The sequence below is a fragment of the Pipistrellus kuhlii genome, unplaced genomic scaffold (genome assembly GCF_014108245.1).
Source record: "Pipistrellus kuhlii isolate mPipKuh1 unplaced genomic scaffold, mPipKuh1.p scaffold_m20_p_1, whole genome shotgun sequence".
NCBI lineage: Eukaryota > Metazoa > Chordata > Mammalia > Chiroptera > Vespertilionidae > Pipistrellus > Pipistrellus kuhlii.
Window position 1 is genome coordinate 175,026,308 of NW_023425404.1, and position 27,719 is coordinate 175,054,026.

Consider the following 27,719-nt stretch of genomic DNA (forward strand, 5'->3'; position numbering starts at 1 on the left):
GCCATTGGTAGCAAAAAATCTGCTTTAAAATTTTTATTTTTATTTTTTTAATCTAGATCATTTGACAATCAGTAAAGCAGGTAAAACTTCTGTATTAATAGGGGAAACAAAATATATTAAACTCAAATGGAAAACAAAATCTGTAATTTCTGATTCATCCAGAGTTATACAATTTGTGTTTGATTAGCCCTAAATTTCACTTGGCTTTGAGTTTAAAGCCTCTTCATGAAATATTTAGCACGGACGAAATTCTCTCAATACAGAACAGGAAGTAAGTCCTAATGTGGGGTATTGAACTATGCAGTAGTGTATTATAGAATTATATACCTTAAACCTATATAATTTTACTAACCAATGTAACCCCAGTAAATTCAATTAAAAAAAAAAAAAAAAAGGAAGTAACATTCTAAACTTTCCTGGAAATCTCATTTAAGTTATTTTTCTTTGAGCACTTTATGAAAATGTATTTTGAATATAATTCCACTATCTTGGGAAACAAATTGACCTTTTCAATCAATTCCCAGATACCAAAGGTTTGCCAGCTAAAACAAGTTCTGCAGATGTTAATGGCTCATGTCAATACTGTGAGTGAATAGACAGAAAACACATCGTTGAATGTCTCTAGTGAGGACAACTGCCAGTCTCCACTCTCTCCTTTCAGTGTTTTGTGCTGATGAGGCGTGGGAGCAGAGGACTCACAGTTTGTAAGCTGCTGTTTAACATGCAAAAAGGCTCCATGGGGGGGAGTCTGTGCTTCAGCTGCCACGCCTCTGCTGGGACGTGGAACTTAGAAAAGAATTCCAGGAGAGGCAGGTCTGGAGTGTCTTTGCTAATGAAGGAATAGTCTGGAGCTCTATGAGTTTTATAGATTATCTGCGAAAACCGCTTCCCCCATTGCTGCAGTGCCAGCAATGCCACTCTCTAGCCTCTCGTTGCCATCAGCCTCAGCCAAACAAACAAATACAGATTTGGCAGGTGGCGGTCTATAGCACTTACTGATGGTGGCCACTTGCAGGGCCTAGGTGTTCACTGAAATCTTTCTAAAGAGATGTTTGTGAAATTTCTTAGACATCTGACTCCTTCCTACCAAGATAAGAACTTTTCTTTCCATTGGTTGCATCCAGGTGTTCTGGTAAGATCCCAAAACAATGTGGTGTTTCTAATTTACAGAAACTCTGAGTGAAGTCAGTGAGGTGATGTTTTCCCTGTGCGCTGTGCTGGCACGTGGCTTTCCTGAGAACTTAAATAATTTAGATGCCTCCCCAGAGGAACCGATGTTTTCTTTCTGCACCTGGTTTGGGTTGAGTCAAAGGAGGGACTTTTATATATCTATAATGTAGGTGTTGTTCTTAATGTGAGAGACATTTCTAAGTTATCTTTTAACTACCAACCTCACTAACTTGAATTCAGCCTTATAGTAAACTTCTCTTTCTCTTTGAATGCCAGAATATTTGTCTGAATGTATCTAGAGTTATTCTCTTATCTAGTCATTTCTCCTTTTTTTAAAAAAAAAAAAGGAATTAGAATACTAACTTTTTTAAAATGCAAGAAGAAAATTTCTAAAAACCTTTATATCTTTCAGTAGGAAAAATAAAAAGGTAAAAGTTCATACCTATCCATTTTAAAATGTCTGTCATAAAGCAGTAAATTCATGCATTTTAAAAATAAACTTTGAATCCAGAGATGTGGATTTATTTGCATATTATTTGAAATTTGAAACCTTTCCTAGATGAAGGGAGGTTCTTAAATTCCAAGCTTATACCAGAACATTTGAATCAGCATCTCATGTTCTATACAAAGAAACTAGGAGACTAGTCACATTTACAAATGTTGACTTACACACAATAAGTTTATTCATACACATTTCTCTTATTATTCAGTGATAATGATTGCATTTATAACCATAACCTTTGAACTGATTCATTATCCATTACACAAATTTGGTATGCATGTCTCTTGGGCTTTCTTCAGACCAAAAATGATTAGACTGCATCTTCATAGACTAGTGAGGCCATAATTGAAAGTTTGGGTTTAATAATTCCTTAAATTTCCATCGTACCCTAGGAAACCTGAAAGAGCTTGTTTGTAGGTAGCATCACGGTAGAGCACAGTTACCTTCAAAGAGGACATTACCTTCATCCAGAGCACATGTGTCAAACACAAGGCCCGCGGGCCAAATCCGTCCCGCCAGGCCTTGCAATGTGGCCCGCACCACGCTGTCATCACTGCACTCCGCTGCGTTTCCATCACAATGACAGTTTATGACTGTTCAGTAAACCATTCGGCCCGCGATTTAGGCTGGATTTTAGATTTTGGCCCCTTCTCTGATTGAGTTCAACACCCCTAATCCAGAGCATCACTTAGTCCACATCTCACAGAGGTCAACTGTGAAAACGAAAGAGCAAGCGTTGAAGTCTGTCTTGACGATTTGTGTATGCTTAACACTTAAAAAAAAATTTTTTTTTTAAAGGGATGTCAGCAGCACCACCCTAAGGAATAAACTTCAGAAAACTTAGCATGTACAAGTGAATGCTCTGGCTCCTTGTTTAGGACAGATATTCAATTTTTTTTCCTGTAAATATATGTGGCAAAGCAAGCAACAATTTCAGACTTGATTCCAGTTTCTATGCTTTTGTTGTTGTTATTGTTAATGTGTGTACAACTCTGACACAATTTGGACTGATTTGTCACATGCTATTACCACTTTGTGTTCTTTTTCATCTCCTGGAGGAAACATTTATTTTTTTCTCCTCCTTTCCACTCTAAAGAGGAAAACAATCAGTGTGGGTGCAGAAAGCGTTCATTGTGGGGGTCGGCCTCAGTGCTTATTGATGAATGGTGAATTTGTAGCAATCCATGCTTCCAGAATGATGTTAAATGAAACGTGAAGTGTAGCCAAGTCCCAGCAGCTCCGATTCAAACATTCGCTTGCCGGGCAGGTCAAGCCTGCTTTCCTCTAACGGGTTTTTTTGGTGGTGTTTTGCTTTTGTGTTTGTGTTTATGTAATCTCATTGCTGGGCCGGACGTTTCATTCTCCCAGATCAACATGATGCTAATTACATTTTAAGTAATGGAGGAGTTATTGATTTACTAATAGCACTCTCAGTTATCATCTGTCTTACACATGTTGGATAACATTTTTCTCTCTTGCCCCTTAATTTTATAGCCGACAATCAAGGTTTCTATTTTTAAAAGAATTGTAAAATATGGAAGGACATTATGCTCTGTTAGTTAAAGATATTTTTTTATCAAAGCATAAATTTAAGTTATGAAATATTTTTATATATAAATTCAGATTTCATATTCTGACGGCTGTAACTATCAAAAACTATTTTAAAAGTGTCTATAGTCCTAAGCTGTTTGGAACCATCTTTGACTTAAATAACAGATGCCTTGTGAGGGCATCCCTTCAAATTATAAAGTAAAGCAAAGAAACACCATTTTCAAGAAAGCCATGAAAGCATCGTGGTATTATGCAGTGGCTGAGTACACAACAGATTCTGCACAATGTGCTTATTTTTGTGTGTCCTAATTTTGGGGGTTTTTGTTTTCTTTCTAGATCTGGTTCGCCTTCGTTAATGGCTTTTCTGGACAGATCCTCTTCGAGAGGTGGTGTATAGGTCTTTATAACGTGGTAAGTCTGACACATTTGGTTTTCCCTGTTTCGTTGAATGCTTTAGAATAAAGGCCCACCTGCCTTTGGCCGCTTGGAGTAATACCCGTTTGTGTGCTTCAGATGTTCACAGCGATGCCTCCCTTAACGCTGGGCATATTTGAGAGATCGTGCAGGAAAGAGAATATGTTGAAGTATCCTGAGTTATATAAAACGTCTCAGAACGCCCTGGACTTCAACACCAAGGTAGGCTATGACATCCTGCCACATATTTTTTGGGGGGGAGGTGGGAAGAGGGGGAAGAAGGAGGGTGCTTTACTGCTCTAATTACTTAGGGCATCTGGTCTCCCAGAACCAGGGTGTCGACCGTGGTGCGTCAGGCTTACCTAAGCTTCTGATATGGGCTGACAAGGTTTTGGTTTGTGTTGTTATCATTTAAATGTAGCCACGATTCACTGGGACTTGCCAGGCAAAAGGGACTGGGTCTGGCAGACAGACTGCAGGTCCCTTTGGCCCCCTGAATGCCAGTCTCTGCAGCCGTGCCCTTCACAGAGGTCGGTCCCCCAAGACTGAGCAGGACTTTGTCACATGTGTGAAGAGGTGAGGGGCGGGGGAGCCTTCTCTACGAATGACCTGTTTTGTGAACTAACTTTGTCCTCTATAGAGTATTAGATTGTTTGCATGGAACATTACAAATTATAGTCTCGGGGGGGGGGACACCTCAGTCATAACAGTATTTCCAAGCCATAAAAAATTAAAATTCAAGATAAAATAGCCAGCATTTTATATAAAATCATATTCTGGGTTTTTATCCTGCATAGCATGGTATGAAGTATTGTCATCTCTTGTGCCCCCTGGTTGTTTATCCATCTCAACCACAAAAACAGCTCATTTTCTGCAGTTTCCTTCTGGGCAAGTATATGTTCTCAAGTATTGCCAGTGGTATTTTCTAGGAGCTCTAGTTTTGGTTTAGTGTGAGGACTGTTTTTTTCTAACAGTCAATTAGATGTCGTTTTGAAACAATAATAAAAGTAGCAGAATTTTTCTCGTTTCATAGCGTACATGTCTATTAGCATGTTACTGCTAATTAGATGTACGTAACCTAGGTTGGGTGTTTTGACTTCAGGACAGTGAGTGTAGGAAACCTTAAATATTTTTGAAGCTCTCCAATGACAGTTCTTCTGAGTACACCAGGAAAATAAAACAGGACAGGTGTTTCCGCGCCTCTGACCTCACACCATAAATGTTAGCGCTGAGTTTATAGCCCGGATGTTGCTCATCTTCTGAGCTGAGGTCCTCGTGGATGCACTGTGCATGCACGGGCAGGTGTGCCTGTACGTACAACTTGATGGCATTATTTCAAATAACTGCATTTGGTTAATTTTTTTTTTAAATGAAAGAGTTTTTGGACTTAATACCATTAGTTCCAGAAAGTATTTTTAGTAGCCTCTTAAAACTATTCCGATTTGTGATATGAAATGTCTATGCCTTTATTTTTGAATGTTTTCTTCTTGGCTTTTTTAAAAACTTATTTGTGATATCCAGTTTGTCTTAAATTCCACCACCTTGCTGTAACGTTCATTACCTGTAGTGGATATTTTCAAGTCAGCAGCCACCATGCCCCACGAGCTCTTGTTTCCCTGAAGAATTTATCTGAGAGCGAGGCATGTTCAGACATACTGACACACTAACCATAAAGCTTAGGGACCTAGACTCATGTATCAACCTCAGCCACGGGCCCCCAAACAACCATGGCTCAGCCACCACCGTGCTCTCCCCAGAGTTAACTTCTCAGCCACACACTTGGCTGTGGTACTGTTGCTTTAAACATACATTCCACAGGATTACCCAAAGCCATTCCTGAACAGCCACATCCTCACCTGCCCTTTGCATCATCGCATTTTTGTGGCCAGGGGTAAGGTGTACCAGGTAGAATAGTTTTAATGTGGATGCATCGTTCCTTGCAAACTTTTTTTTTTTTTTTTTTTTTGGTCGTTTGCAAACTATTTCATTATCTGCAGAACCCATGCATTTCAAAAAGTCTTCAGAGCAACCCAAATAGATTTTACAGGGGCGGGCCAAAGTAGGTCTCCCATTGTGAGTACATGAAAGACAAATACTATATTATTTTATTATTTGTCTTCTTCCCTATGAACAGCTGTAAACCTACCTTTGCCCATCCTTGGACTTCTGTATTCTATTTGAGAATTTATACATACCTGAACTGCACAGCATTTTTCTGTAGGGAGGGTGGATGGATTTTTCTAATGATTTCAGTGACAATTCTTTGATTAAATCCCATGGAAGTGCTTTAAAATTCAGGGGCAAGTGGCCACAGAATGCATACTTGTGTGCACAGCGGTTGCCGCGGGTCCCAGTGTGGCAGCATTGTTGCCCTGAATGACAACGATCACGTTTGTTATGGTAAAAAGGGTCGGAGGTGCTGAGGTCAGGCCCGGGGTTAAAGGATTAGCGTGTGACAATAAGTAGCGGTCAGGAAAATGGAAAAGTAGAACTAATTTTTCTTGCACCCACCTGTGCTTTCTGTCAAATGAAAACGTGCGGTGATGACATAGTGAGGAGAGGAGACAAAGGTTAATGAGGAACACAAGTTCAAATGTGTAATGTATTGGAGCGTAAATTGGATCATACAACCCAGGGTGGCTGCGTGAACCAACAAAGGAGGTTGAAATCACAGTGGAACATTTTGGGAGGCAGGCAACTTAATTTCTGTTGTTTGAACAGCTTAAAACTATTAATACACGACAATTTTATTTAGCAGACCCGGTGGGCAAGAATCACTTTTTAAATGACAAACTGCAATTGTTCGAAGGGCCATAAGAATTCTAAACAGTTTTCTAGAATTTAATTTTGCCTAGCCATTGTTTCAAAGAGCATGCCAGCAATACTAGCTCTCTTGTTCTTCTTAAAATACAATTGATGTACAAAATAATAAACTATCAAATGATATTATAACTGTAGAAAGTTTGATGTTGATGGGTATTAAAAATTGTGAGAAGCTTTTTATGAATTCAGTTATATGGACAATGCTTTACTCAAAGGAATTATACAATTTAAATGTAATACCTGCTAGTTTTAGTATATAATATGTGTGTGTGTGTGTATGTGTGTGTATAAATGCCTAAATATGGAGAGAGAATATGAATGCATAGAAAAGTTTACATTTTTATTGCACGTGGGCAAGAGAAAGTAAGGATTTGACCAAATTACAATCTTTCCAAAACTCCTTTCTTCTGCAATTATGAATACAGGTCCTCCTCAAAAGAATGTCAGGATCTGCATTACTTTAAATTTTTCTTTTCTTTTTTCAGGCAGAAATGTAAACTTTTCATACTTGGTTTTAAAAGGTACGAAAAAAATTCCAGCGGAGCTGCAGAAAACATTTTGAGAAACATAAAAATAAATAAATGACCCATGAAGGTCTAAGAGGCAGAAAGTGTCTGCCAGTTCTATTAATTCACAGCGGTGGCCAGACAGAGCCACGTTTTGTGAATCGAGCCCACAGATAAAGAGAGAGGTCAGAGTTCACACAGCTAGTTTATCACAAATGGTTCTCATGGATTTTTGTTTTCCCGCAGGTTTTCTGGGTTCATTGTTTAAATGGCCTCTTCCACTCAGTTATTCTGTTTTGGTTTCCACTAAAAGCCCTTCAGTATGGTAAGTAGAAAGGATACGAATGCTAATAAATGACTTCTTACTTTGTTTTTTTTTTAGAAAACTAATTCATTGTCAATATATGTTAAAACTCACAGCCATTTCATTCTGTGGTATTCCTTCACCTAAAATACATGCGTCCGAAAGTCGCCCACACTTTTAAAGAGTTTTATTATTCCTTTGGGAGAAAGTGATTTAATATATGCAAAGCCTTTCTTCTCGACTTTTTCTCATGTTTTCCCAACTTGCAGAGAATTAAATTTTAGGGCTCTTTTTGTCCTCTGCTGATGCATTGTTTGGAGACAATGGCGCTAATATTTTATGTAGTCTGTTTATTATACCTACGGGGCCTGTAGCAAGCTCTTTATGCTGTGCCTAATCAGACATGCTAGTATTTCTAAGCAGACGTGAGCCGATGTCCTGAATGAGAGTTTTAATCTGTCTTTACGTTCAGCTTGGAGGGTAAGCTTTTTCCTCTGCATGTTTTGAGGAAGTGAAGTTATTCTGTCAGCTTTGAGAAATGGGATCATGGTGAATTTCCTATAGGCATAAAAATGATGAAGTGGCCACTTTAGAAAAGAGATCCCGGCGCTGCTTACGCAGGAGCTGCCTTGGGATCCCGAGGAAGGCAGCCGGCCATTCGGTGCCTATGCCCCCCAAACTAGTCATTAAAACGCCACCCAGGGGGTCCTCAGTCCCTTGGAATATACAGGCCGTACCTCGCTGGCGGTGAGGAGTGAGTGAGTGATTGCCAACAGAAGAGGGCTGGCCCTGTGTCCTCACTCACCTACAGTCTGTCCTCCTCCGGCAGCCGGCGTGGTCCTTGCACTATGTACATCAGACCTGGTGCCTCTCTCCTCAAAACCCACAGACTTCTGTCACATTGAGGGCAGAGTCCACAGCCTTGACCCTCATCTGATTTCCTTCCCCACGTCCCCTCTCCCTGTGCCTCCACGCTCATCCTTTCTTCACCCAGATGTTCCTGCTGGCTCTCTCCCTCACTCCTCAGAGCCACCGCTGTCCCCACTGCCCATGTCTCTATCCCATTGACGTCTTGTTTCTTCTTCATGCTACTTGTCTATGGAGGTCTGGTATGTTTGCTTATTTTTTGCTAGAGCCCCCATGCACGAAATTTGTGCAAGGGTTTTGGCCCTCGCAGCCTTGGCTTTATCCATAAGGTCGACTGGAAGGACGTCCAGAAGGTCATTCGGCTGTTCAGTCTAATTAGCCTGTTACGCATTTATTGTCATAGATTGTCTTTCTCCTCTGCTGGAATCAAAGCTCCAGAGGAGAGGGAGCTGTTCGCTCAGCTCACTGTTGTGTGTACAGTACTTAGAACAGAGCCCGGCTCATGGTAGGCACTCAGTATACTGCCAATGTGTTCACAAGGGCCTGCAGCATGAATGGGCTGAGAGTTAGGGGAAAGCAGTGGTTTTTATCTCATGCCTTCATGAATTGCTTTGCCAGTGCAGCAGTAAATATTTCCCATTTTTTAGACCATGGAAATGAGTGTGGTGAGAAATATAATTAAAGTAGATTTAGACTAGGGAAACACACTGGGAATTTTTTTATTTTTTTTATTTATTTATTTATTTTTAGATATAATTCCCATACCATAAAATTCACCTTTTTAATTTACACAATTCCATGGTTTTTAGCATGGTCACAGAATGATACAAATGTTGCCACTAACCAATGCCAGAACATTTCATCACTCCATAAAGGAAACCCATACCCATTAGCAGTCACTTCCCCTTCCTCTCCACCCTCCCCACAGCCCCTAGTGTCCACAGATTTTTGTGTCTGTGGGTTTTGTCTCTGTGGAATCATGTCCTATGTGACCTTGGTTTATCCTTGTTGCAGCATGCCTCAGTATTTCATTCCTCTTTTTGACCAAAAACTATTCCATTGTATGTCTGTACCGCATTCTGTTACGCATATTTATCAGTTAGTGGATATTTGAACTCCACTCTTTGGAGCCAAGTGGTATTGGAATCCAGCATACAATTCAGGATTCCTTGACCTTAGAGAAGTTCTCCAGTTAAAGTTTGTTTTTTCAAATAAACTTAACCTATCCCGTTACTTCAGCAGTCCTCAGTGTGGTCTATAGACATCTGGGAATACCTATGACATTTTAATGGTCCATGAGGTCAGAATTTCAGTTTCAAATATTTTATAATATTATCAAGACATTATTTATCTTTTTCACTGCTGATACAAAAGCAATGGTGGGGTCAGACTGCTGGAATCTTGGCACCATAGAGATGTCACTGCACTGGCAGTCATTACATTCCTCGTTGCCATGCACCCACATTTCAAAAGCTGTCAAGGCCTGGCTAGTGCTGCTCAGTTGGCTGAGCACCCTCCCATGAACCAGAAGGTCACCGGTTCTAAACCTGGTCAGGTCACATGCCTGGGCTGCAGGTTTGATCCCTCTCTCCCTCTCCCTTCCTCTCTCTCAAAATCAATTAAAACATTCATCATAATCCAAAAAGTCAGTTTAATTTTAACAATACCCTTGAAAGCTTCCTAAAGCCTCATCTGTATTGTTATCCGAGTTCTCTCTTAAGGGTTCAGAGGCCTCCTCCTGTCTCAGAGCTCACAGCATTAAGATTTGCTTGTTCAAACTAACTAAACGATTAGTTTGATTTTAGTTTTTTTTTTTTAATCTCATGGACCCTGAGAATTGGTTAACAAGTCAGGTTTCCTTCATATTGGCCCATGGAAATTTGTCTTCAATTTGTGACCCATATTCATAGCAACTTGGTGAGACGCCTGCAGTACACTTTTCAGCCTTAGTTCTACAATAGCTGCATCGTGTGGCCTTGGTCACCGTTCTTTTGCTCACCACTTCTGAGTCGGTCTATCTTTGAAGGGACCCTGACGGGACCTTGTTTATTTTCTTTTCTAACAAGCGTCTCTTCTGTTCCTATAGGCACTGTGTTTGGAAATGGGAAGACCTCCGACTACCTGCTGTTGGGAAACTTTGTGTACACGGTGAGTGCGGGGCGCTTGCCCGGTTTGCATGGAAAAGAGGGTCCTTCCATAAGTGCTTGTTTTATTTTCAAATTGACATGCCTGCATTTCTGGGTTTAAGGGTCGGTGGCACTTCCCTTTAAGGATGAAATGAGATGTTTTGATTAGTAAAAGATGGTTCCACATCAAGTTATTAAAATGTCGTTTAGGTTCACTGACTTTACAGTACTTTGGTTGCTGTTATTTTCAGTATTCCCTCTTTACCCTTATTCCTCCCCCCATTTGCCCTTGTTCTCTTCCTTATCCCTTTTTCCTCAGTTTTATTTCACGTCCTTGTTAATATTTTTGCTTTTGCTATTCTTGGGTGTTTAAGCAGCAGTTTTTCTAGAATCTCATGATAACTATGATGGGAGAGAAATCTGGACTCTTTGGGGACATTTCATCAGCATCACACTTTCATCACTGCAGATTCTGACCATGCCCAGAGTTTCCTTGACTACTGATAATGTATAAAATTGTATTAATTATACATCCTAATATATAAAAAGCTAGGGGCTGTCATGACTGAAACAACCAGACAGATGACCGAACAGCAGGCTGCGTGGGGTGACCAGGCCAGCAGTGGGGGTGGTTGGGGGCAACCAGGCCAGTGGCAAGGAGGTGGGCAGCAGTTAGGGATGATCAGGCTGGCAGGGGGGTGGGCAGTTAGGAGCAATCAGGCAGGTGGTTAGAAGCAGTTAGGGGTGATCAGGCAGGCAGGCAGGTGAGCAGTTGCAGATTGTGAGAGGGATGTCTGACCGCCAGTTTAGGTCCAATCCTCAGACATCCCCAAGGGATCTCGGACTGGAGAGAGTACAGGCTAGGCTGAGAGGACCCCCCACCCACCCCCATGTACAAATTTTGTATACAATAATAGATAAAGCGCAGTGCTAAGCACAGTTCTTGGTGTTTTATACTCAAACCCCAATGTGACAGGTAAGTTTTCTCAGTCCCAGTTTACAGATGAAGGAAACTCGCCTAGTTCCTTCACTGAAACAGCTAGTAAATGATTGAGTCTTGCGCACACATGGTCTGACTCCAGGCCAAGTCCACTTACCCATTCTGTGATCCTGCGGCAAACACGGGGTGGCTGATTGGACCTCCTTCCCTTTCTTCAGAATTAGTAGCATAGTCACCGGCGAGGAGGGGTGGTAGTTACAGCACATAACAAGCTCTTACATCCTGCTCTGCAGAGTTTTACTGTACGTTCGGTTACACAGTGAGTGTTTAGATTTCTAAATGTCCATTTATATTATTTTTAGAGTGATCTTTAAAATTCAGAAAGTAGAGGGGCCTATGTGTTAAAAATGATATAAAATGAAATGAAAGCAGGCTTTAAACCCCAAGGAACTGCAGACACAGCCTCCATCAGTATTCACAAAGTGTACAAGAAGCAGGCGGGCAGCTCAGGGGCCTCCTGCATGGACTGTAAGGCTGTGGGGGAGGCAGGGGTGCAGTGCTCATGGGTAGTTCTGGTCCTAATGTTCAACCCCCAGCCAATAGCCAGTTCACTGGACTCTTGTTAGACGTACAAGGCCAGGTGGGGATAATGTAGTTCCATCATCTAATTCAGAGATACCCGTTCTTTATAAATCTCACTCTCAGTCATTCTATGAACTATCGTATTTATTTTAAAAAATAACGTTTTCCCTTGTGTTTTAGTTTGTGGTGATCACTGTGTGTTTGAAAGCTGGCTTGGAGACATCATATTGGACATGGGTAAGAGTATCTCTAATCTCAACCTATTGATAGAAATCTCGCATTTACCTATGTGTTATTGCCACCTTTTTTTGTAGTTTGTCATTCTGACTTTATGTATCCTTTAACCCTAGTTCCTTCTACAGGTAGTTAATTAGGAGGGAGGAGAGGGGTCAGGAATGGAGGAGAGAGAACCAGGATTCTTGTTTGAAAATATTGAGTAAAACAAGTTTATTTACCACAAGACTTCTCAGAGCCTTCAATGTATAATTGTATATTGTGAATATCCCAGGAGTAGGGGAGGCTTTTAAATTTATTGACAAGGAATTGTTTGGCAGAAAACAGGGCAAAATGATTCTGAAGGCTAATAATATTAGCAAAAGATTTGCCCTCAGACATTTGTAAATTTGTCCAGTATGGATAAAGCAAGTTCCATTTTAGGTACCTTAGTTTTGAAGTATATTCACATCCAGGTAGACAGATATAGTAAAATAAATAAATAAATAAGTTTGATGCTCAGGGGAAAGATTGGCATAAAAAAAATTGGATTTGATTGTCATAGACAAAAAAAAAAATAGCATTCACACAAATGTCTAACATCTTTCAGTGAGAGCATGCAGAGAGAAAAATCAAGAAGCTTAAAAATGGTAGGGGATTTTAAAAAAATAAAGAGTGCCCTGACCGGTGTGGCTCAGTTGGTTGGGCATTGTCCCATGCACCGAAAGGTTGCCAGTTCGATTCCTAATCAGGGCACATGCCAGGGTTTTGGACTCGATCCCCAGTAGGGGGTGTGCAAAAGGCAGCCGGTCCATGTTTTCTCTCTCTCTTTTTTTTCTCTCTCTCTTTCTCTCTCTCTCTTTCTCTCTCTCTTTTTTCTCCCTTCCTCCCTCCTTCCTTCCCTCCCTCCCTCCTTCCTTCCCTCCCTCCTTTCTTCCTTTCTCTCTAAAAATAAAAATAAATAAAAAATACCAAGAGGAGAGACCCACAAAGGAGGTAGAGAAAGAACAGTTCCAAATGCCAGGACCACAGACATCACAATTGTTGTGGGAAAAGATTACCACTTAACGGAAGATCCAGTTCACACACACACACACACACACACACACGCACACGCACACGCACATGCGCACACACACACATACACACACATTTAGAAATGCCCAGAGATAATACTTTATGGATGTGATAAGAAGTTGGTAAGGGAGTTTGCGAAGGCTTGGTTAGTGTTTGTGTACTCCATCTACCTCTCAGTCTTTTTGACTCCAGCTCCTTTCCTCCGCAGTTCAGCCACGTGGCGATCTGGGGCAGCATCGCCCTCTGGGTGGTGTTCTTCGGGATCTACTCATCGCTGTGGCCCGCCATCCCCATGGCCCCGGACATGTCAGGAGAGGTAATGTGTCCTCGTAACTCATGATCCAACAAACCTTAACCATCACTATTCATGAAAGAGCCTGCGTTGTTTGGCTTGGATTTATATTAAAATGGAGCCTTTGACCATTTAAAAGCTATTTTTAAATTCCTCGGTTGTAATAAATCCTGAGAGGATATTTTAAATGCGGACCTTTTACTTAAATCTGACTGATCCTTTCATAAACATAGTGGGGACAATAAAGCATGGCTGTCAGGAGCGTGAAGCACGGTAAGAATATCCACATTGAAAATTCCATTTTAAAATCAGAACATAAATCCACAGTTACATTTTGGAGGAGAGATTTGGGGAAATGGGCGGACATATGTCTTTGGGACCGTCTATCATTTCTTCTGTTATCTCTTATTCCACGGAGAAGTCCACCGTCGCTAGATTAAATGCACTTTGAGCGTTGTCCTAATAACATCAGTTTGGTTTTCATTTCGAAGGAGCCCGGGCATCTGACATTTCAGCCTTATCAGAGTCCATTTTCAGTTCTGTCTTTCAGTGTCTTTGTTGGCCTGGTAGGAGTTGAGTTATTAGGTGTTCATGGGGGAATGTCACAAGATCCCCTTTCCTTCAGAGGAGATTCCAGCAGTAGGAGGGTTTATGATTTCAATTGCAGGAAATTTGACATAAAATGTATAAAAGAAAATGTGGAAAACATTTCAGGATTTCCTGTGACCTCACAGTAACTTGCAAATCAGGGTAATGTGAGCTCCGTTCCAGGACATTGTTTCCCCATAGTCATGGGAAACCTTTCCAGTGGTTTCCTTAGACGCCTTGCCCCTCAGTAGTGCGTGAGGAACTTTCACTTTTGACAGTCTGGTTTGTAGATCATGTTCATGAAATTTATCTGACAGCATCCTGTGTTTTTTTTTATAAATTAGCAGAACGCAGGCACATTTAAAAAAAAAATTTTTTTTGTGGTTGAATTTATTGGAGAGCCATTCTATACTACTAGAGGCCTGGTGCACAAACTTGTGCAGCAGTGGGGTCCTTCGGCCTGGCCTGCGGGCTGAAACCAATCTCTGGGTCCAGAGTGCGGGTAAAGCAGATTTAGGACTGACAGTGCCCCAGCAGCAACCTAACCCATCACCGATTCCTCGAAGAATTGGGCTCCCTCTTCTACTGGTCAGAGCGTTTGCCCCCTGGTGGTCATTGTGCATCATAGCTACCAGGCGAACGGTCAGGCGATCACTTAGGCTTTTATATATACATATATATATAGACTAGAGGCCTGATGCATAACATTTGTGCAAGGGGCTAGGCCCTTGCAGCCCTGGCTGCCCCAGCTGGCCTTGCTGCCCCGGCTGGCCCTCACAGCCCCTTGCAGTCCCAGCTTCGTCCAGAAGGTCATCTGGATGGTCGTTCTGCTATTCAGTTTAATTAACATGTTGGCTCTTTATTATTATATAGGATTGCATAAAGCCAGACATATGAAAGAGCATATACTTCCAGCAAAAGTGAAGGCTTCTTTTGAAATATGTATCATGAACTAGAAAATTTTCAGCATGTATTTTAAGAACAGAGAAAAGGCTGTGAATGCATCTCCCTCTTACCTTGGTTGCTGAGTCCATTGGTTCTAAAGAGATAAAATCAAAGACTGTATCTGTCTGACAAGGCCACCTGAAAACCCAATTCTATTCTTTGTTTTTTATTTTATGTACTCTGTTTTTTCCCCAAGATCAATTCCAACTTAATATCATTTTCATTAGACTTCATTTTGCCTCGTTTCTTAATATTTTATCTTCAAAATGAATGACAAAAGAGGTTGCGATCCAGATAGTGTAAGTAACTGTAGCCAACAGCTTCAATGACAAGAATGGGGGTTTTGACCACCTACTTCTATGACAAGTGTGACATCTGATTGGCTTTTTGCCAACCAATATAATTCTACCCCTGCCTGGAGAATTCCCAGTACTAACCGAACTCAAAACCTCATCTCATCTCTTGAGGTTTGTGGTGATGCTGTGCTTAATCCGGAGTGAAATGAATGTCAGTACTCCATCACGTCCCTGTTCACTTCACAGACAGTGGGACGTGCTAACAGGGGTTCTTGTTCTTGTTTATTTTATTGCTACTGATACTTTGAATATAATATTTAAATAGCTTTTGCTCCATTGAAACTACGAAAATGGATTAACTCAGCATTGAGCTTGACTAGCTTGTCCAAAACGTAAGTCTGTCTAATTTATTGAAAGAAAAGAATAATAGTTGAAATTTATATAGTACTTTAGGGCTTTAAAAGCATTTTGATATAAATGTGTGCATCTGAGTGAGCCTCACAGCAGCTCCAGAAAAAGAGGATTTCAAGAATGCCACTCAGATTCTCAAGGATAGATAGTCTATATTTACCATTTCTTGGGCACTAGGGCAATGCATCTCAAAAAATGTTTATAGCAATATCAATTTTTAAAAATATGTTCTTATTGATTTTTAGAAAGAGAGGAAGGGAGAAGGATAGAGTGATGGAAACATTGATGAAAGAGAAACACTCTCTATTGGGGTTCGAGCCCACAACCTGAGCATGTGCCCTGACTGAGAAGCAAACCGGTGACCTCTTGGTTCATGGGTCAAAGCTCAACCACTGAGCCACACCAGCCAGGCACAATAATCAATTTTTGAACATACTTATTATATGTAGAGAATCATTTGTTCTGTTACAATCCAGTTAGTTCCATAAAGAAGTCACTTACCCTTAGGTTTATATTTTTCTAATCTTAAAGCTATATTTTAACCTAAAGTATAGTCACATACACATATACTAGTGTGAAAAACTTATGTTCCAATATTTATATCTGTTGTGTGTGTATATATAAATTACTATATATAATTGGCCGGTGATTTTGAATAAAATTTAATGATTCATCTGTTAACTTTCATAGCAAAATACTATTATATTATATATTACATATATTATTATATATTGCATATACATTATAATTGCATAAATCATATTACTATTTTAATATTACATACATAATATACTAGAGGCGCAGCACACGAAATCGCCCGAGACCCAGACGTGCCGGGCACAAATAGCACACCACGCAAGCACTGCCATGCCTCACTGCGCCACTCCTTGTGAGCCCCACCACGCTGCCGCAAGTGGCTCGCAGTTGGTGGGGAGGGATGAAGGGGTGCTCCATGCACCCCCTGGTGACCGGTCATTTGGTGGTTGCAGCCACTGGCCTTTTATAATATAGATTACAATACAATAATAGAATTATATATAATATATGCTAGATATAGTAATATGCATGTTATTATCAGTAAAACCAGGGTAAGTATAAATATTAGCATTCGCCATAGAGCCTTGTGGCTTTCACTCAGGGTCAGACCAAGGGCCATGGCGGGGTTTGAGGGAGGGGGACCACTGCCACCCTCTGACCTGTGTTTCCATAGCAGGACTGTGACTGCTGTGTTCTGAACCACGTAGGAGGCTATGGCGGTAACCCAGAGGAAAGGCAGTGGTGGCAGAGGTGGCAGTGGTCGTGTTCTGGACCTATTTTGAAGGCGGGAGAGCCAATAGGACGCTGCCAGACTGGCTGTGGGGAGTGGGAGAGGTCAGGGCAGACTCCACCATGTTGGCCGGAACATCATGAGCATTTGCTTGTCCCCAGCTCACGTGGTCCCCACAGCAAACGTGTTATTATAACCATTTCAGGGATGCGAAACCTTCAACAGGGACGTTAAGTGCCCCACTGACATCCCACTCATACTAAGTGACAGAGGAGATTTTGACTCGGCTGCCTGGCCCCAGAGCCCGCAGTCTTACCCATGGTGCCGTGCTGCTCTCCACTCACAGCCATTCCGAGGCATCCGTGGTGTGTAACCTGCAAATTAGAAGTGCAGGCCGGTCACTCCCTGCTGGTAGGTGAGGGATTTGCATAGAAGAGGAAATCTGTTTTCTGCAGGCACGGATCTCTCTAGATATTTCCGTGGTCTTGTTCCTCCTCAGCCCACCCTCCACCTCCGAGCCCCAGTGACCATTCCAGAAGGCGTCCACCCCTCCTCAGCATCCGCGGCCTTTGCATGTCTTCCCTCGTTCACTCCAGCCTCCCAGTGCCTGTAAATCGGTGGTCAGTAAACGATCGTTAAATAATTTTTTTTGCTTGCTTGTTTGTTTTGAACAAATGAGAAGCAGTGAGGTAGAGGTGACAGAGAGCCAGATTTCAGCTCACATGGAACATCTTTCTAGCATACAGCAACCCACATGTAACCGTTCCCAGCGTCAGAGCAGGATGCTGGCCTCATTGAGCCAACCCTTTCTGTGCTGCTCAGCCACCAACCACTCTCAGGAATTCCAAGCCTCGTGTGTCTGCACCAGCAATTTCCAACTTTTTTTTTTTTTTTTTTTTTTTTTGTCATCTCGTGGCACGCAGAAACTAGTCCTGGAATTCTGCAGCACACCAAAAAGTAAATTATTGTTGCCGATCTGACAAAAGAAAAATAGGTATAGTTTTGATTGATTGCAGTGAAAATTACGCACATCACACAAGGACATAGTGATCAATATTAACGTGTATCAGGTGCCCTTAGTAATGTATGTAAGAATTTCTGGTACCAAAAATTTACCAATCAGATGCAACCTTATTATGTGATGCAACTGATAAGATGCAACTCTGTGACTAGTAGTTAACCTATACATTTAGGGGTCAAGACAGGGCAAGCATACCAGGCAGCTATTGTGTTGGCTGCTGTCATTTTTTATTTGGCAATCTAAGACAAGCACATCAAACTCACGGCCCTGAAAAGAGGTCAGTGCCTCTGACTAAATAGTCAGATATTGCATGTTTTGTTTTTTTGTTGGTTTTTTTTTTTTTTTACTCTTTAAGGAATTTTTATTAAAGCAAGAATTTTATAATCCAAATTACGTTTCCTTGCTCAGTTATCAATTCTGTTACTTAAAACAGAAGTGACATTCTGAGCTATTCCACAGTAAAGAATTACAAAATTAAAGAAAGGAATGCTTTAAATTTTTGTACTTTGCTGAAAATTCTTTTTCCCAGGGTCTATAAAACATTAATTTGTTTTTATATTTTACGATTTTTTTGTAGGTTTTTTTGTTTCTGTTTTTAAATCAATAAGTAATGTAGGACTAGCATTACTTTTGCTAGACCTGGCATTTGCTCGGCACATAAGGTCCAAAGTTTCCTTTCCTTTTTTTTATTTATTTTATATTTTGCAATTTTTTTTTTTTCTGTAATATTGTTTTTCGATGTTTTCGTATTTTTCTTCGGTGAAGCACGAGCTTCTTTTCGTGGTCCCTGATCAATTTTAAACAGTTGGAACACCGGTGGCACTGGTAACTGCTTTCTGGGCAGCCTCTTTAGCTTGGTGGGCTTGCAGTATGGCTACAACTTCATCAACTTTAGAACGAAGAGATTCTGGAGACTCAAGCATATGAAGAAGTTCTGAATTATCGATCTCCAGCAGCATGCCAGTGATTTTACCAGCAAGAGTAGGGTGCATGGCTTGAATGAGAGGAAACAGCCATTCACCCAACATTTGCTTTTGCTCTTGAGGAGGGGCAGATGCCAACATGGAAGCAGTCAAAGGCTCCTGACCTTGTACATGAACAGCAGGCTGCTGCATGGTGACTTGTGGCTGTGCATTAAGATGTTGTTGAGGATTGCGAACTCCTGCAGCGTATTTATACTGTGGAACGGTGCGGACAGCAGGAGTAGCTGCAGCAGCAGCCGCTGCGGGACGAGGACCCATTGTCTGTGTTGATGTGTTAGCAACACGCTGTGTGGACATGACTCGTGGAACCTGTGAAGAAGCTGGTCTCATAGTACTAAATGGTGGTCTGGGAGCGGCTGGGCGGATAGCACCGGGCATATTTTGGAATGGATGAGGTCTGGCACCCTGAGCAGTCCAGCAAGGACTTGGTCTTAGTTGAGCAATTTGGCTAGGAGGATAGTAGGCAGCACGGTTCTGAGTCTGCGGGATAGCTGCCATGAAGTAACCTGAAGGAGGTGCTGGCTGGTAGGGGTTGATTACGGGGTTGGGCACAGCTCTCACACTTGCCATTCTCTGCATATACTGGTTCGTGAGGTGAGCCTGATGCTCTTCTTTGCGCTGAGCTAAAGCCACGTACAGTGGTTTGGTAGCCACAATTCTACCGTTCATCTCTGTAACTGCTTTAGTGGCTTCTTCTGGGGAGGAGAAACATACGAAACCAAACCCTTTGCTGCGACCACCCTCCATCATAACCTTTGCACTAGTGATTGTACCAAACGGAGAGAACTCTTCCCGGAGACGTTCATCATCAATACCATCATCAAGGTTCTTCACATAAAGGTTAACACCCTGGTATCTGGTGATCCTATCTTGCTTCATCTGTTCAAATTTGCGCTTAAGTTCCGTCTGCCGTTCCACTTTTTTCTGAGCTCGGCCAACGTAAATTTGTTTTCCATTGAGCTCCTTTCCATTCATCTCATCCACAGCTTTCTGTGCATCTTCATGCCTCTCAAAGCTTACAAATCCAAAACCTTTGGATTTCCCACTCTCATCTGTCATTACTTTCACACTTAAGGCAGGTCCAAACTTGCCAAAGAGATCCTTAAGGCGCTCATCATCCATGTCTTCTCCAAAATTCTTGATGTAAACATTGGTGAACTCTTTTGCCCTAGCTCCAAGTTCTGCTTCTCGTTCTTTACGAGACTTAAATCGTCCAACAAATACTTTACGATCATTTAGAAGCAACCGTTCACTTTTTCAATAGCTCTTTCAGCGGCTTCCTGTGTCTCAAAATGTACAAACCCATAACCCTTGGAACCATTTTCATCACAAACCACCTTACATGAAAGGATGTTACCAAAAGCAGAAAATGTATCATACAGTGCTTTATTATCAATGGATTTGTCCAAATTTTTAATGAATATGTTGCCCACTCCACTTTTGCGAAGTGATGGATCACGCTGAGACCACATGATGCGAACTGGCTTGCCCTTTATAACATCAAAATTCATGGTGTCCAAAGCACGCTCCGCGTCCGCCGGCTGCTGGAAGTTCACATACGCGTAGCCCAGAGAGCGGCGGGTGATCATGTCCCTGCAGACCCGGATGGAGAGGATGGGCCCGGCCGGGCTGAACTTCTCGTAGAGCATCGCCTTGGTCACGTCGGGGTGCAGGTCCCCCACGTAGAGCGAGGCCATCGGGTAGCTGGGGGCGCTGGGCTGCCCGCGGGGCCACAGGCCGAGACCTTTTTCCAGTCGAGAGGAAGAAGGGGAGCGAGTGCGGAGCCGGGGGAGGGGGAGCGGGGGCGAGCACGGAGGGACAAAAATCAAGCGGAATCGAGAAAACTACTCAACAGCCGCAGGACAGGGTCGGTCCGCCGGCCAGGAGCGAAGGTGCGGTGTCGGGTCCGGGGCAGCGAAGAAGGCCTCGGTCTCTGGGTTCCCTCTTGGAGCTGCTGCTGCTGCTGCTGCTGCTGCTGCTGCTGCTGCTGCTGCTGCTGCTGCTTGCGGGGCTGCGGGCGGGTCGGTCTCAGCTGCTTCACCGGGTTATTTTTATAAAAAAATGAAGAAAAAAAATAAAAGTCTCCAGCGGGGGGAGGGAGACACGGACTTTTCTGTAAAATTTCTTTTTGGGGGGGTTTTTTAAAGGTTTTTTAGATTTTTGGTGTTTTTTTTTAATAATAAATGTGTGTTCTGAGCCCGGAGCACACACTCCACACTCTCAGCACTAACCGCCGGGGAGAAGGGCCAGATATTGCATGTTTTAAAAATTCTTGCAGTATACCACCTGAAAATCCCAGGCCTACCCCCATCCACCCCCGATCTCATTACCCCCCACCCCACCCCCAGGTTGCCTGCCCACTCCTGAGATTCAGATTCCCTGTGTGTTTGTCTTCACCATGTTCTCCCAGAGGCACACCTTGCACGCTGAAAGGGCGCAGGCTCTCCTGCTCTAGTTAACAGGATCTCAGGGTGTGAATTACACACAAATCAGGCCTCTTACAGGTACAGGCCTCATGCTTCTATATTCAGCTGGATGCACATTCACACATAGGCCTGGGTTTTATAGTCATTCCCAATCTGCATTCCAGGTTCACCTTTGCAGCCCCATCTGCAGGCAGGGGCATTTTTCTCTGCATGTCGAACGAAAATCCTATCTCGCTAGGAGGGGGAGGGAAGAGAATGAGCAATCACTGCGCACCGCCATGCTCTCCAGGCCCTGTGTGCGATTCCGGGCCTGCCTGGTTTTACTTCACGCTTTGTGGGAAGCACAGCAATGACCCGGAGAATTCATCCCAAGTGGTGGTGGTGTTTTTCAGGTCCCATTGCTTTTCTCTTACACGATGAAGAAGGGACTAACAACTACTCAGGTGTGGGGGGACATTGCTCTTCCTTCCTCCCACTTGGGTTCTCTCCGTCTTCCCACTGCCATCTCCCGTGAAGCGATGCCCCGGTTCATCTGCTTTTTCTCGGGACACTCAGGGCCCTGATCATTTCCCTCCAGTGAGCCAGGTACCAACGTGTTCCCATCTCCTCTTACAAGGGCCCAGATTTTTTTTTAATATATTTTATTGATTTTTTACAGAGATGAAGAAAGAGGGGATAGAGAGTTAGAAACATCAATGAGAGAGCAACATCGATCAGCTGCCTCTTACATACCCCCTAATGGGGATGTGCCCGCAACCTAAGTACATGCCCTTGACCGGAATCAAACCTGGGACCTTTCAGTCTACAGGCTGACGCTCTATCCACTGAGCCAAACCGGTTTCGGCATGTGCCCAGATTTTTAAGTCCTCCTTTTTCAACCCCCACCTAACGCCCCAGCACATGGATAGGAATTCCATCTCACTGCAAACCCTCGCCTCTTGCCTCTTCTTAACAGCAATATCGGCACAAATCATACCCATCTCCTTAAAAAATGTAAACCCGGAAATGAAAACCCAGTCAGCCCCCATCCTCAGAGAATGTGCACTTGCCACTAAAATAATCGTAGGCCCTCGGCCCTGAGGGTCAGTCACAGTGTAGCCCTTTTCATGTCATCACTCATTTAGCATGTGAGTTTGTCCCTGTGAGCGCTCTCACAGACACAGAGTGGTTCGCTCATTTCCCCAAGGTCACACAGCTTGTGTCTGAGCTGGGATCGGAGCCCAGCCAGAAGCCACCCCCTTCACCACCACTGGCTGTTCCTTTTGCAGTTCTTCTCTCGCCTTTGCATTCTGCAGTAAGGTAAGGTGACCAGTCGTCCCGCTTTTGGCAGGACAGTCCCGATTTTTAACAGAAGTCCAAAAGATTTAAAAGAAGCTTTCCAAACATCGGGACTTTTTAAAAATGCTGCAGGACGCGGGACAAATTGTTAAAAATCAGGACTGTCCCGCCAAAAGCGGGATGTCTGGTCACCTTACTAAGGCTTCCCCCGGCCTTATCAGCTGTAGTGGTGTAGAGGCCTTTTGGTGCTAGTGTTCCAACGCACTCCCTTCCGTCTTGCTGGGGAACGGAGCAGTCCTTGTCTGTGTGTGATATTGCCATTTCCACATGTGCTCCGCTGCCATTATCGCCAATGGGGGGGTCTTTCCACCCTGTCAAATAGTTTCTTTCCCTTAACTGCAGCACATGCTATGTGCCAGGGCTTACCGGAAATGCATCCCCAAATATCTCAGAGCATAGGGCCGCCCTCCCTGGCTGCAGCCACCGCCTGAGCGGCTGCTCTCAGTTGGTGGGCAGGGTGTTCCCATTTGGGAGCCATTCCTTCCTATAGTTTTGCACTTTGTTTCCATTACAGTAATTCTACATCCCATAACAATGATGCAAATGGTAATGATTAGCAAGTATCGGTGGTGCCACCCATTGTTGAAATATATTTACCTAAGAAAAGGGCATTTCTGACATAGGAGTGTGGGGCAGAGGAGCAGGGCAGACAGGGGTAGAAACTGTGAAGATGATAAGAGGTTATTTAAGAAAGAAAGCCAAAGAGAACACAGTGTCACAACCTTGGCTGTGACTTTAAATATGTCCCCGTCTTCCTCTCCGCGCACAAATATGGTTGTGATTTAAGAGGAGGGCTTTTTTTTTTTTTTTCTTCAGGCCCAGCTTGTATTTTTTCACACCAGCACAGCAATTTATGGGGCCAGGTAGGCCCTGGGGAGAAGGGCTGTGTTATATAAACACATGCCGGCCTGCTTTCCCTACGCGTCTAGATAAGGTTCCTGGGCATTTTTTGTTTGTTTGTTTTTTGAATTTCCAGAAGACAACAGTTTAGCCACTATGATGACTTTGCCAGATTTAAAAATTAAAGCCAGCTCCATCGAGGACCGTTTCCTACCACGATTCATACCAGGAGCTCGGTACCGGCAGAACTCCTGAACGGACCTGGGCATCGCCGACCCGCAGCACCATCCTCCCGAAGCGCCATCTGGTTCTGCTCTCCCTGGCCCGGGGGACCCATAAAACTACTGAAGGAAATTGAAGTTAAGGAACGAGCATGTGTTTTACAGAATCTCAGATCTCCTGATGGAGGTTTGTAAGGTCTTTCCTGCAGAACAATAAAAACCTCTGTGGAGCCCTTTGGTGTCACCCCCGTAGGAGAGGTATTCATAAACCACATTAGCGATATGATTTTCCTAAATGGCGCTGTTACCCGGCTTTTACCCACACAATAAATTATTTTACATACGAGGAATTTCCTGGGTAGAGGGGTCCTTATTCATCTCTCAGCCTTTAATTACCTAGATAGCATGTGATAATTTATTGGTCACAACACCGGCCCTTGCTGATGGGGTGGGGCGGTGTTCTGATAGGAGGGCGTTTCACCCAAGGTTACTGTGTGCAGCCAAGGGGCCACCCTAAGCTCTGTCAGATGTGCTTCAACGAGCCAATGATAAAATGGTAAAACAGGGTCACCGTCCTCAAGCCCCTGACCTTAAAGGAGACAGGCGGGCCATCACAGTTCTGAAGGCAGCTGGCTGTGCAGCCACTCCCAAGCCCAATTTGTAAAGAGAAGCCTGGGTGGGAGCACTGAGGAGGAAAGCAGGACATGGGTGTGACGACTGGAATGCTGAATTGGGACACTTGCATACATTTGTTTTTTTCTTTTTTATAAATATATCTTATTGATTTTTTTTATAAAGAGGAAGGGAGAGGGATAGAGAGCTATTAACATCCATGAGAGAGAAACACTGATCAGCTGCCTCCTGCACACCCCCCCACTGGGGATGTCCCCTCAACCACGGTACATGCCCTTGACCAGAGTGGAACCTGGGACCTTTCAGTTCGCAGGCTGATGCTCTATCCATTGAGCCAAACCGGTTTCGGCCACTCGTGCCCATTTTAAAGCTAGAGCTCTCCTTGGAGTCATTAGGAGAGCTGGCATTGCGATGGTAGGCACAGCATCCTTTTCCTTACAGTGCAGAGCCGGTGGTCATTGGGTGTCTGATGTACACCAGGCTCTGTGTTGGGCACCAGGGGATGTAGGGATGACAGACTTGGTCCTTGCCCTTAAGGATCTCACTGCACATGAGGGGGTGTCAGTGTCATAATCTGAGAGAGGCCATAGGTACCCAGAGTGCCAGGGCATGGAAAGCTGAACAAAGCCTGCTTCTAGTTCTGTTCGCAGGAGTCCATTCGTCCTTGTGCTAACTCATTCCATAAATACGTGGTGAGTGCTGAATGGGGGCTAGGCTCTGGGCCGAGGTAACGGGTTAATTGGGCAGGATCCCCATCGGCAATCAGGTTGAGGGAAGCTGGGAGTGGGAAGGAGAATGGTCACTGTATTAGTGAAATGACGAATGACTACAGATGATTTCACAAAGGACCAAGCAGGATGTGACGGGGCCTATAATGGGTGCTCCAGGAAGGTCTTTCTGAAGGAGGAACAATAAGCTGAAACGCAGACGGTGTGGGGATGGATGCCTGCTGTGCGAAGAAGGGCATGTCAGGGTTGAAGGAACAGCAGGTACCCCTGCTCGGAGGCACCAGTGAGCCTGGCCAGTGCAAAGAAGAAAAGGCCCGGGTGGCTGGAGCAGAGGAGGGAAAGAGCTCTGAGAGACGGGCAGAGGGCAGATCGCCCCTCCACATTCCGCAGTTCAGCTCCTGAGACCAGTCAGCTTGTGACTGAGTGGTATGCCAGGGAGTCTATGAGAAAAGCCCATGAAAGAAGCCATGAATGTCACTACCCTCTGCTTCAATAAAGCTCATAATTGGACACAATTTTTGCAAGGAATGGTCAAAAGCTGCTCTGTTTCAAATCGTCACTTATCCTCCCTGGCTCATATCCTCCAAAGCAAATTTATGGCATGGTTTTTTATGTTTAAAAAAAAATTAAGTACATTAAACAAGATAGGAATTTATTTTCTCTTTCATGTCAAAGAAGTCCGGTGGAGGCAGGTGGTCCAGGACTGTGGTGGCAGCTAACCAATCATGAAGGACAGGTTTCTTCTCTCCTACTGCATCGCCAATCTTAGTGTGCTTCCTCGTGGCCCAGAATGGCTGCTTAAGCTCTCGCCGTTGTACCGGCATTCCAGCCAGCAAGAAAGGAAGGAACTCATCCTCGCTGAGGCTCTCTCCTAAACATTGCCTACCGTATTTCCACTTAAATCTCATTGCCCAAAAGCAAGTCGCATGGCCACACCCAGCTGCAACAAAAGAGCCAGCGGCATATAGCCTTTTGAGCTGGAGGACAAGGTGCCCAGCTAAAAATCAAGAAGTTGCATTTAAGGAGGGAGGGGATTTGTTGTGAGGCAACGTGAAGTCTCTGTCATGAAAGTAATCAAACAATTGATGCTTTATGAGATGGTTTTTAAGAAGATGGAATGCAGCCCTGATTAGTGCGGCTTAGTGGGCTGGAACATCCTTCCGGAAGGTCAAGGGTTCGATACCCTGTCAGTGCTCCTACCTAGGTTGCAGGTTCAATCCTTGGTTGGGGTGCATATGAGAAGCAACAGATCGATGTTTCTCTCTTTCTCTATCTTCCCCTACCTTTCTCTCTTAAAACAAAGAAGAAGAAGATAGAATATAGAGCTACCATAAAGTTATAAAAACTTATAAGAATGATAAGTAAACCTATTGAGCATTGAGGCAACTTACCCTATGTTATGCACCTTGTTCAGTATCATAATATTTTTAAATTATATTTCTCATATTAAAAAGAGTATTTGGATACTAATTCTCTACTAATTTTTCTGGTATTTTAAGTTTTTTTAAATAGCACAATAAAGTAGATTAAAATAAAGCAAATTCTGTTCTTAATTATTTTTACTCCTCTGGAAACTATAAGCCCAAGAAAATAAAGTTTCAGAGCCATACTTTTCCTAGTGTTCTTGATTCCTTTTTAGAAAGACTATTTTCTTTTGCACATTCAGTATATATTGATATAGAGTCAATTTTTACTTTTTTGTGAAAAAGTTACTTCTGAATGACCCAGGTCCCAATGAGCCCTTCCTCTTTTAATCATTTGTTTTCTAGTTACTCCCTGCTGGAGGGATGAGATTCAATGATCATTTCTTGCATCACACAGTTAGACTGAATATTGGTTCAGAGTCCCAGGGCTGACCAGACCTCCTTCAGTCCCTCACCAGCAGAAATACCTAAGGGGAACAGTACATAAATGCTGTGATCTGGTATCTAATCTGCATACTTCCTAAGCTTTTCTTTGTTTGGAACCATTTGCATATTTTCTAAGATTCTGTTGTTTGTTTGTTTGTTTGTTTGGGATAATGCAAGCCAAGGGTTTTCTTTGTCTCTGAGTAATCAAGAGCTTCTGGGAATAATTGCAAACATATTGGGGGTTTATCTGAAACACCCTTCTCCTCAGTTATTTCCTGGGTGTTCTCTGCCTTGTCTGATTTTATGGAGAATGTCATTCATCCTTTATAAGAGCCCAGATCAAATCAGTTCAACTGAGGGCCCCGTGTGTCAGGACCGAGAGAGGGTGTCAGTAGCTCAGAAGTTGAGGAAAAGGAAGTGTCCTGAGGAGCTTGAGTCTCAAAGAGCCAACCTTCAGATTAACAGGTAATTGGCTCGGAAGATGCTAATTATGATCCGGATGCACAGGGGACAGATAGCAGAGGAGAGGGCGCGCCCCGGGCTCTGGTTTGGATAGTCTGGAAAGGTTTCTTGGCGCTGCTGCCCTGGGCGGACGTGTGAGGAGGGCATACCCAGGAGGGAACAGCCCGAGTGGAACAAGTTTGGGGTTTCCAACATGGGGAATGTTTGGAGCTAGAACTGAAAAGTTATGCAAAGACCAGGTCATAGAAAGTTACCCAGATGTCATTAGCATAATTACTTGGAGTCATAGCAGGTGGCTTTTTATTATGGAACGCACGGCATTCCAGAAAGTACCTGAGACCAT

The 27,719-nt window shown here is 43.3% G+C and overlaps 2 protein-coding genes across 8 annotated transcripts in view; one reads left to right on the forward strand and one right to left on the reverse strand.

The window, feature by feature from the left end:
- The window catches only part of ATP8A1 (ATPase phospholipid transporting 8A1), a 203,338-nt gene that overhangs the window by 158,165 nt on the left and 17,454 nt on the right, over positions 1–27,719 (forward strand). For all 7 annotated transcript variants that reach the window (XM_036417401.2, XM_036417408.2, XM_045573001.1 and 4 more), the window contains 6 exons: positions 3,560–3,634; positions 3,737–3,859; positions 7,213–7,291; positions 10,224–10,285; positions 11,966–12,022; positions 13,284–13,391. In XM_036417401.2, coding sequence (XP_036273294.1) covers positions 3,560–3,634; positions 3,737–3,859; positions 7,213–7,291; positions 10,224–10,285; positions 11,966–12,022; positions 13,284–13,391 — 504 coding nt within the window. The remainder of the gene's footprint in view (positions 1–3,559; positions 3,635–3,736; positions 3,860–7,212; positions 7,292–10,223; positions 10,286–11,965; positions 12,023–13,283; positions 13,392–27,719) is intronic.
- Positions 18,226–20,614, reverse strand: LOC118707337 (polyadenylate-binding protein 1-like). Its single transcript, XM_036417463.2, is given in 2 exon segments — positions 18,226–20,116; positions 20,119–20,614. Coding segments are annotated over 2 exon segments (1,881 nt in total). The 5' UTR covers positions 20,576–20,614; the 3' UTR covers positions 18,226–18,692.